This window comes from Sinocyclocheilus grahami, unplaced genomic scaffold, assembly GCF_001515645.1.
Source record: "Sinocyclocheilus grahami isolate Dianchi unplaced genomic scaffold, SAMN03320097.WGS_v1.1 scaffold65.1, whole genome shotgun sequence".
NCBI classification, from domain to species: domain Eukaryota; kingdom Metazoa; phylum Chordata; class Actinopteri; order Cypriniformes; family Cyprinidae; genus Sinocyclocheilus; species Sinocyclocheilus grahami.
Genome location: NW_015505244.1, coordinates 308,591 through 320,158, shown reverse-complemented (window position 1 = coordinate 320,158; position 11,568 = coordinate 308,591). Strand labels below are relative to the sequence as shown.

Below are 11,568 nucleotides of genomic sequence, written 5' to 3'. Positions count from 1 at the left end.
TATATATATATATATATATATATATATTGAGGAATGTTGGGCTCAAAACAACACTGGACCCCACTGATTTTTACTGTATGGACAAAAAAAACAGTCTTATAAAAATAATGACACAATTTACATATTTTTGGTGAATGAATCCTTACATTTTCCAATACATCAGTACAAGTCTTTTAAAGTGAGACACAATTATGGGGAAGATCAGAAATGCTGTGCCATCACAGCAAAGGTGGGAGCCACACACTGCGATGTGATATCAGCCATAGCGAATCAAAGCTGGCTTAATACTGAGCCAGCTGGCCTAAGGCAATACCTGTGTGACGGCATTTATATCCTCTTTATAAAATAAGTGTTCTGAACTCTTCTACTGACGTACAAAATGTGGAAGAGACTCATCAAATGTGTCTGGTATTCTTAAGGGAGGACTGCTATACGCTACACATTAAGCAACCTACAACCAGCAGATGTGAATGTCTGATTTACACACTTACTGTAAATGTGACTCTGGGAATGGACAGATGGACGAGAGAGACTACACATGGGAGTGAAAGTAGATATTGGTCATAATAGATCTATATAATGAAAGATTAAATATCCCAAGTTGGGGATGAAGCTATTTGAGAACGTTTATGGAGCTCTGTAGAGACCCATGAATGTTTCATTAAACTATTTATGCTCCAAGAGCAGGACAGATGGTTGAAGTACACTAAAAAAAAGAATGTTACTGAATTTAACTATTACATATATACTGTGTATGTATATATATTTTTTTTGTTTGTTTGTTTTTTACTATGAGGTCCACTTATGAGGTTAGTACATAATGCAGTTTTTCAAGCCTTTTGGGTTTACAGTTGGGTTCAATAAAGTTTGCAGCGCTTCATCCCTAAAAAGTCAAAGCCTGCATTACAGTGTTACAGTTCCACAACATAATTTGTGCTGAAATGTGCTTCACAAACTGTTAAAATTGAACTAAAATGATTTTGAACCTTATTAAAAATAACTTCAGCTTCTCTTTCCTAACACTTTGAAAGGATGTGCAGTGATACACACAGCCAGAAACAGCACAAAGTTTGGGGGACTTTCACACATTTTACTTTTATAGTTAATAGTATCTATCCTATTTAGTTTATATCACCGCATTGCCATATTTCTGAACAATGCTGGTGTCACTGACATATGAATACATTATGTCTGACACCAAAAAGCTAAGGAAGTTCAGGAAATATGTTGTTCTGAAAGCCACAGTGTTTTCATTTTACACTGAACTCATTTACAGTACTTCAAAACATTACATGCCCACTTTAAACTGTGTTCTTACTCTCCCACTTTGGGGGGAACCAGTAAATTTAGAACAACTTTATATTGAAATCGGACCTCTGCAACACCTTTGTGAAAGAAATTTAGCAATAAAATAGACATCAGCTTTCACTTAACTTTAGCAGCATTTGGCAGGTGAGTACTTTAAAGCAAAGCTTGTGCCTCTCTGCAACTAATTTTATTAAAAGTAGAAATAGGCACATTTTGTTTGTTGATTGAGGCTGTTTGGCAGACAAAAGGGTATATAAATAGGAGCACATTACGAAACACTGATGCTCTGCATATCATGCATACTGGGTGTTTTATTATGTGGATAATTCACCCAATAATTAAAAGGAGTATGAGTTTCTTTCTTCTGCTGAACACAAAGGAAGATATTTTGAAGAATGTGAGTAACCAAAATGTTGATGATCCCCACTGACTTCCACAGTATTTTTTCCATACTATGAAAGTCAATGGGGTCCATCAACTTTTTGGTTATACCCATAGTCTTCAAAATATCTTCTTTTATGCTCAACAGAAGAAACTCATACAGGTTTGGAACAACTTGAGGGTGAGTAATTGATGACAATTTTCATTTTTGGGTGAACAATCACTTTATGCCAGGTTAACCACATCTGAAATTCTACTCTATGGAATTAATTATTCAACTCTCATATACATCTTACAAGCAGTACAACACATTTCCTGCCTAAACCTATTTAACGCAACTTCAATTTAGCTATACTATTGAGAAAAATGGGCTTGAAACAAACTATAAATATGAAAATATTCCCCAAACCATGTTTTACCCAGAATTATCTGGAATTATCAGTTGGTTATGAGCAAAAGCAGGTTAAATAAAGAGAGCATTTGTTTGATGAAGGCATGTTTAGAGGGGTAAACAAGACTGAATTCACTGTAACCATGGCAGGTCTGAGCACCTGCGGCTTCACAAAAGCTGAGATGTGGCCTGTAATTGCCCTGGCGTACAAATGTGAGTTAGTCACACCCAAACCAACACACACACTGCAGCGAACATTTCATGCTGCTTTTATCCAATACACTGCAGTAAAGTGCCACTCAAAGAACAGCATGCATGTGCGTCTGTTGCCATGTGTCAGGCCTTGAAATTGAGATTGAAATACCATTTCAGCAACATACAGTGCCAATAAAAAGTCAACACCCTCTTGCTCTTTTTCACATCCTGAGAATTATTATTCATGCCAAAACAACAACACATAAACAATTTACAAATTAAATGACAAATAAAAGCAAATTTCTCTGAAGAAAAAAAAGCCATGATTTGGCATTTTTTTATGCAGTTGCTTTTGTTGAGTAGTTGTTATAGCAAATTGGCTCACCCTCTCTAGGAACACCCCTGTTTGGTCAAATGAAGGTGAACAATCTTTCCAAGCAGATTTGTGACAAAGGTCTTGAAAATTCCCAGTTAGGGCAAGGATTTAAAAAATGATGCCAATGAATATATCTCAACACACTGTAAAGCTTCCTATTTACAAACGTGACTGAATGTAAGTCTTCTCAGAACTGGCTGTCCTCCAAAGCTCAGTATCCAGGCAAAGAGAGCTGGAGTAAGTGACGCCGGCAAGAGGCCTATACAAATTTTAAATCAAATCTAAAAGAGTCGCAGCCCTCCAGACAGTGATGTAAGAAACAACAGGAAAAACTCATAAGATGAGAAAAATAGAAAGCAGAAAGACTGCAGCAAGAAATGTAAATCTTTCAAAAGAACAATATCCCGAAGCATACAAGAAACCCCACACTGAAACAACTAGGGTGATTTCCTTTAGTGGCCCAGTCAAAACTAGATTTAAAATCCAACTGGTCATCTTTAGAATTGACCTTGCACTTCAAAAACAGTTCCAATCAACTTTGCAATTTTGCTAAGAAAAGTGAGCACAAATTTCAGTGCCTAAGAAACTCTGCTGTCCATTGAGATTGTGCATTAATAATGGGGCAAATGCCATGGTTGTGTGCCATTCAGAATTCTATTCAGAATGTTTTTTCTGAATTTCAATTGTGCTTGAACTGATGTAGTAAACAGACATTAGAATCGTAATTAAAATGTGAATTTAAGAATTCAAATGAAATTCCAAAAAAATTCATATTTCCATAAGTGTAATTTTAAACTAACTAATTAACTAAATAATGCTGGACAAAGATCAAAAACGCTTTACGGACTGGGGTGGAAGAACACTTCACTTCCAAGAATGCAATTACCTGTTGTGCTTCAGGAAATTCCACTTTCTGTTATTCCAATTCAAATTCCAGTTCAACTTCCTGTGTAGTGTGGCCAATTCAATTCAGATTCAACCAATGGATTGAAAGAAAACCTACCAAACTTCAGCAAGCAACTATTTTGATGATGTCATCATTGGTGGTTACATTTTGAATGCTGAATATTCAATCAGTGTAATATATACCACTGTTCAAAAGTTTGGGGTCAGTGAGATTTTTGTTTTTAAAATTATTTAAGTGCATTAAATTGATCAAAAGTTAAAAAGTTAAACTGACTTTTACACATTTCAAATAAATGCTATTTTTTTTTACTTTGTACTAATCAAAGAATCCTGAAAAAAAGGTATACAGTTGTCAACATTTGAAGTGGATCAAAAAAAGTTCACCAAAGTTGTCGTAAGACAAGAACGCATTTTGGTTTTGGGTTTTAGGACAACTTTGATGAAAGGTTTTGATCCACTTCAAATGTTGACTACTGTATATCACAGTCACCACAAAAATATCAAGCAGAACAACTATTCAGTATTGATGAAGAAGTGTTTCTTGGCCAGCAAATCAGCATATTAGAATGATTTCTGAAGGGTCATGTGACACTGGAGTAATGGCTTAAAAATTCAGCTTTGCCATCACAAGAATAAATTCAATTTTAAAATATATTAAAATAGAAAAATATTTTAAATTGTAATAATATTAATTGTAATATGTATTTTGATAAAATGAATGCAGCCTAGGCCCGAATAAGAGAATTAAAATTAAAGAAACGTTAGAAAAAATCATACCACAACCAGACTTTTGAATGATAGTGAAATTTTTCCAACAAAACCTGAATATTTACAGAATAACAATATAGTGCTGCCTTTTATAATAAGGCCTATGAAAGGCACTGCAAGGATACACAGAGACACTTGAAACTGAAAATGAATAACAAAAGAACTGTTGAAATATTGGCTTCATGAAGTAAGTACATCAGCTCTTGGTGATACTAAAAGTGGCCGTGAATTGAATAAAATATGTCCCTTCATTTGAGATTCACAAATCAGCCCTTCGAGAAATAGAGCTGTCTGGACCATCTCTGAAAAGATTAAGCGAGACCTTCTAAATGTAGAACTGAGACGCTGAATATTCATAATTGCTTTGGATGAATGATTAGTGCAGAGAAAGGTGTATTTATGGAATGATACATGAGCATGTAATGAGGATTATTACATATTCATACAAAAGAGGAAATTGAATATTAGATGGTACGAGGAGGAGAGACTGAAAAGAGAAAGACTGCAGCAGAACCACCGAGATAAACCCAAAAAACCCAGCCAAAACTGAAGAAAGATTGAGGCTGCAGAGAGGAAAACAGGATAAAAGACATAAGTGACAGGAAGTAAATTGCTCCGAGCTACAGACAGAAAGGAAAAAAGAGAGGGGAGGGAAAAAACAGAAGCGTTCCACTTAGACAGCGTCCCTGGCGAATGCCTGATGCCTGTCGGACAGAAGGGAAAGGAGGAGTGTGAGTGTATGTGTGTGTAACCCAGGCTGACCGGTGTACTCCGCTGTTACAGATGACGATGTGACAAGCTCCCAGGCGGCTGCACAGCTCCGAGGCCACGGTGAGCAGCCCGACTCCAGACGCTCCACAGGCTGTGAACTGGCACGCAGCCGTCCGTCGACACGAGATAAAACTTTCCATCAGTCTATACAACTCATCCAGGGCATTCAGAGGACGCATCAGCTACAAAAGAAAAAGAATAACATTACATGTTAAAGGAATAGTTCAACCAAAAATGATAACTCTCTCATCACACTCACACTCTGATGTTCCAAACCCACGGTCTGAAAAATAAAAGTTCCAGTAGAAGACTTTCACAGCGATAGCATAGAAGAACCAATTTTTTCTTAGTATAAGGCACATTTAATAATCCAAAGACCATTTTTTCACTCTAAAGTACCTTTTGTGCAATGCAAAGGTTCCATGGATGTTCAAGTTTCTTCATAGAACCATCAATGCCAATAAAGAGCCTTTATTTTTAAGAGTACATATAATTTGCCTTCATCCGTGAAACATGAAAGGAAACATTCTAACATCTAAAATCAGCTAGAATGCTTTTCCAAACAATGACAGTTCATAGTGACCAAGCAAAAATGAATGAATGAATGAACAAATGAATAAAAAACTAAAAACAAATAAACCAATAAATAAATAAGAGAGGTTCAGCTGATTTGTATTCTATAATTCAAGTTATCTAAAGTACTACGATGGCTTAGTGTGAAATCTTTTTAAGTGAGCTGTTGACTTGTGAACTGCTGTGACTGGATCATTTAATCAGCGAGTTGAACTCGAGGACTGAATGAGTCCGATTCTTGAATGAATCATTCAGCCTAGTTTGTGAACTGGATCAACTGGTTTATTTAAAATAATTGACTCAAAAGAACAAAGAATTTGCAAACTGGACTGATTTGTTTCTTGAATTCAACTCGCTGACTCACAAGTCATTCTTAACTGAACTGTTGAGTGGCTGTGTGAAGATTTTTGAAAATTCCCCTTTTGTGTTTCACTGAAACAATAAGAACATATGGGTTTGGAATGACATGAAGGTGAGCAATTAATGACATAAATGGCATTAACTCAGCAGGTTCCTCTTTTCATTATTAAGAATCAATAAATGCATTCAGTAAATAACTAGCTTCACTGTACTGCCATAAACACAGACTTCTCACAAGTCCCTGCAGATCCTATAGTAAGTGATAGCACATACCTTGTCTATGAAGGCTGCTTTGGGAGCTGAGCTGGGGGGAAGGTTCGATTTATCCAGATAAAAGGCCCTATGGATGATTAATACAGACATATTAGTGTAAGCAGTGAACATGCAAAGACAAATGATTGCATATACAAGCAACACATGACGTAAAAAATAATTTTGGATTTGATTTACATAAAAAAAGCTGGTTGTAAGAATTATTGAGTCTACAAACAAAGCAACTGGGAACTCTATTTTGAAACAACTCATATCAACAATGCTCTGGGATTCATTCCAGATGTCAATTACTGCCTGCAGTAACCATAACGGACATAGGTGGCAGTAGAGTAGTTGAAAGAGAATGAATGTGATGGTATGCTGGTCAATACAACAATTATGTAAAAAAAAAAAATTTTAAAACCTATTTTTATATAAACATTTTATTCTGGGCAAAATAACATCATTTTAAATCAATTTATCACTCTTTTATTGTAAACCCCTATAAATAGGCAAAATTCTGCCTGTTTTGTGGTTCTGGTTCTCTGGCATATTGCAGCACATGTTTATTGTCAGGTAAATTAATCTACCATCTGCACCCAGCCAGGGAGAGATTTATCACGATGATATTCTCATTTGACGCAGCATTAATATTATTGTTAATTAGTCAACGATATTAATCCTTGACTGATTGGAGCAGATGATATGGAAATGTGAAACTAGAAGTGTGGCACTATTAGAGACTATTAATAATGCCAAATGATGTTTACAAACGCAGACTCAGGTATTCTCTCTCTCACACAGAAATAAACGCATCATAAGCTGCCGTCATAAGATCCTACTCACTCTGCATACTAAATTAGGCAGCTCACGTTAGTGTAATGGAAAGCATTATGCAAAGTTCTTTAGAAACATCCTGAGGCCATCAGCTTAAAGCACTAAGAGCTTTAAACACTAATTCCACTGATTTACAAAAGGATTTTCATCTTCATTTCATTAAGCAGCACCCAACATATGTTGCAAAGCACAAACAAACACTATTGGAGGTTAATTGCCTTAGAAACATCCATCAAGGCCTCTAAGCTCCGATTCAGCTGCTGCTGGACTTCAATAGCCATTGTAGCCTTTTCAATGCTGTGTAATGCAAAGAGATGTATGTGATCATGTCTTACAAACTTTTGAATGGCTCTGTACATATTAGTATTACATTAATAATAATAATAATAATAAATATATATATATATATATATATATATATATATATATTTCTGATATTTACTGACCCTGACTACAAGGAGACGAAGGAGACAAAGCAAAAATAAATTGAACTCTGTAATTTCAGTCAAGAAGATAAATGCCTCGCAGATTGCCGACACAAGACCTTCACAATCCAGCAGTTCTGTGCCGGCTGCTTGGTCATTTATATGAAGTTCCAGCCTCTGAAGTCCATGTCACCCTTCCTGTAGATGGCATACAATTTCAGAGTAAGCCATGGCCACATCCATCAGCAAAGTCTCCAAAGATGTCCTTGCCTGGCCACATCAGAGCAGGATTTGAAAGGTGCTCTGTAACCCAGGGCCACACTGAGTTTGAGTGAAATCTATTGAGGATTCTTTATGAGAGAAAAGTATGAAAGCCAAACACAATCTATTATGAGGCGGTAATAAAGATCAAAGTTGTGCTATGCCAGTAAATGTTGGCTAAAAATGTACTCATCCTTAGGCAATCCAATATGTAGATGAGTTTGTTTCTTCATCATAACAGATTTGGAGAAATTTAGCATTACATCACTTGCTCACTAATAGATCTTCAGCTGTGAATGGGTGCCGTCAGAATGAGAGTTCAAACAGATGATAAAAACATCACAATAATCCACAACTGATTGACACAAGCCCAGTTTATCATTTAATGTCTTGTGAAGTGAAAAACTGTGTGTCTGTTAGAAACAAATCCATCATTAAGGCATTTTAACTTTAAACCATCACTTCTGGCCAATTATACCAGTTCATAACACCATAATAAAGCTTCCTCCAGTGAAAAAATTTAGTTTAAAACACTTTTGGACTGTTTACGCTTATAAACGATGCTTGATTTTTGCATATTTCTCTTGTTTCAGATGAGACAACTTTTACAAAGTAATATTATGGCTAGAGGACTCATTTGAAGTTAAAGTATCTTAAAGGAGTCAAATGATGCGATTAAAATTTTTCCTTTCTCTTTGGAGTGTTACAAGCTCTTGGTGCATAAAGAAGATCTGTAATGTTGCAAAGACTAAAGTCTCAAATCCAAAGAGATATTCTTTATAAAAGTTAAGAGTCAGCCACGCCTACCTAAAACTGCTCGTTCTAACACGCCCCACATACACATGTTGTTGCCGCAAGCCCTCCGGACGCTCCTTCGTCGAATCCGTTGGCCGCGCTGTTCTCAAGCCCGCTAACCTTAAACCGCATAAACATTTCACTACACCAAATACACAAAATAATTTAAAAAAGTTATTTTTAGCAACATCATATGACCCCTTTAATAATGGATTTGTTTCTTACAAACATGCAGCTTTTCACTTCACAATCTGTTAATTGATGGACTGGAGTGGTGTGGATTACTTGTGGATTATTGTGATGTATTTATCAGCTGTTTGGACTCTTATTCTGACGGCACCCATTCACTGCAGAGGATCCACTGGTGAGCAAGTATGTAATGCTAAATTCCTCCAAATCTGTTTCAATCAAGAAACAAACTCATCTACTTCATGGATGGCTTTAGTGTGAGTAAATTTTCAGCAAATTTTCATTTTTGTGTGAACTGTTCCTTTAAGTCGCTGTAAATCACGACCTGTTTTTTCGACACATGCGGTTTGATGTAGTGTGCCTCTCACTTCAGACTGTGACTAAAGAGTCCACTGATTTAAAACAATAGCCTGCTGTGCGCCTCAAAGTACCACACACCAGACGGGCAGACCAGGTCTTCACGCATCACAAAACCAAACATTCAAGTCTGGCGGGCTCAAGCAGCACCAGATGGAGCTGACGATTTATGTTATTAGATCAATCGCCCATCCGCTGCTCAGTTTCACAGCAGAGACAACAACTCATGCCAACACTTCACTACTGAAAACACTGCACTGACAGGGGGTGTGTATGAAGGTACATGTAGGGGTGAGAGATGTTCCCACATAATCCCATAGTTTTATATGTTACTTCAATATACTAAAATTAATACAATTGTACTGTACATGCCTAAAAAATAATATGGCACTTAAATGTTTTATTTTTTTTTATTTTTATTGTTATTGTTGTCTATCAGATGCTAAACCCATGGTATTTTGAAATATAACCTAATTCTTCTACAATCACATTTATATGTAGACTATCTTTCAAACGTCTGGGGTCAGTAAGTTTTTTTATTTATTTTAATAACGGGGGGGCGTGGTCCAATGATATTATGAATACCATTATGAAAAAACACGGTATTACGATGGTAGTTTTTTTTTATTTTTAGTATAATTAGCAATCAGGAAAGAAAGGAAGGAAGAAAAATGAAAAAAAAAAATAGCCAAGATAAATAAAATAAAAATAAATAAATCAGACAGACAGACAGACAGACAGACAGACAAAGACAGACAGACAGACAGACAGACAGACAGATAGATAGATAGATAGATAGATAGATAGAGAGATAGATAGATAGATAGATAGATAGATAGAGAGATAGATAGATAGATAGATAGATAGATAGAGAGATAGATAGATAGATAGATAGATAGATAGAGAGATAGATAGATAGATAGATAGATAGATAGAGAGATAGATAGATAGATAGATAGATAGATAGAGAGATAGATAGATAGATAGATAGATAGATAGAGAGATAGATAGATAGATAGATAGATAGATAGAGAGATAGATAGATAGATAGATAGATAGATAGAGAGATAGATAGATAGATAGATAGATAGATAGAGAGATAGATAGATAGATAGATAGATAGATAGAGAGATAGATAGATAGATAGATAGATAGATAGAGAGATAGATAGATAGATAGATAGATAGATAGAGAGATAGATAGATAGATAGATAGATAGATAGAGAGATAGATAGATAGATAGATAGATAGATAGATAGATAGATAGTACAACGGTAGTGTATTTGGGGGGGGCGTGGTCCAATGATATTATGAATACCATTATGAAAAAACGGTATTACGATGGTATTTTTTTTTTTTTTTTTAGTATAATTAGCAATCAGGAAAGAAAGGAAGGAAGAAAAATGAAAAAAAAATAGCCAAGATCTTAGAGTCAAGTAGTGTAAAATGCCATCAAAGAATAGACAACAAAACCCCCTGTACTGTGAAAATGTTTTCTGGTTCTGGTGGGCTTACTGTGATTAAGGGCAGCTATTCATGCAGGCAAATGTAATCCATTAAAACAGAGGACAGTGTTATCTATATTAGAATGCGCTCTGCTGTACTGGTCTGTGTGTGGTGAATGCGGGACCCTCCTGTAGGAGTCGTAACTCAGCAGTGGTCTTTCCTTTAAGGCACACTGAGCAATAACTGATCGCCTGTGTTTTCTCTCCATGGGCTCTTATGAGAGACTTTAATGGAAATGCTGGACAGGATCCAAGGATGGGCCAATCTCGCTGTGCCTCTGTTCTCTGGGCCTGAAAGCAAATTGCAGCCACTCTTTCATCTTAAAACCTAAAAAAACTTTTGACCAACATTACCCAGTGTGCTTTGGGGTCTTCAGGCATGATTACACACTGATGCATGAATACAGCATGCCTCAATGGGACCATGATAGTATGGAGTTGTATTTAGATACAAATAAAATAAAATAATAAAATAAAATATTCCACAGAATAAATTCATCATCATGTGTGTAAACTCTGGAGAAGGGAAGTGTGTATTTCTGTGGGGTCAAAAGCAGTACAATGTCTACAGGGGTCTAAAAACATGATCTGCTCTGACATGTGTCGTGTAAATCACGCAATTAAGTCATTTGCAGGACAGAGACTATAAAAATTAGGAAATAAGAGCTTGAGTTTCAAAAGGCCCTTAAACTTGATGATGATCTTCAGGTTTCAGCACTAACTGAAGTAGCCAGGTGTTCACTGTGATCTTTTCATTGAAAGAAAAGATACATTATCATTGAGAATACAGTAAATATTTGATCAAATTTAATTAAATTAAAATTTAAAATTAAAAAATAATAATACATAGAATTAAAATTAAATTAAATTAAATAAAAAAATTAAATTAAATTAAATTAAATATTACTGGCCAAGCTT

General features: G+C 35.7%; 1 protein-coding gene across 1 annotated transcript in view; it reads right to left on the bottom strand.

Annotated features, from left to right (window-relative positions):
- prex2 (phosphatidylinositol-3,4,5-trisphosphate-dependent Rac exchange factor 2) overlaps window positions 1–11,568 on the bottom strand; it is a 134,887-nt gene that overhangs the window by 22,535 nt on the left and 100,784 nt on the right. The window contains exons 36-37 of the mRNA XM_016271792.1: window positions 6,303–6,369; window positions 5,088–5,278 (exon numbers count right to left, since the gene is read on the bottom strand). Coding sequence (XP_016127278.1) covers window positions 5,088–5,278; window positions 6,303–6,369 — 258 coding nt within the window. The remainder of the gene's footprint in view (window positions 1–5,087; window positions 5,279–6,302; window positions 6,370–11,568) is intronic.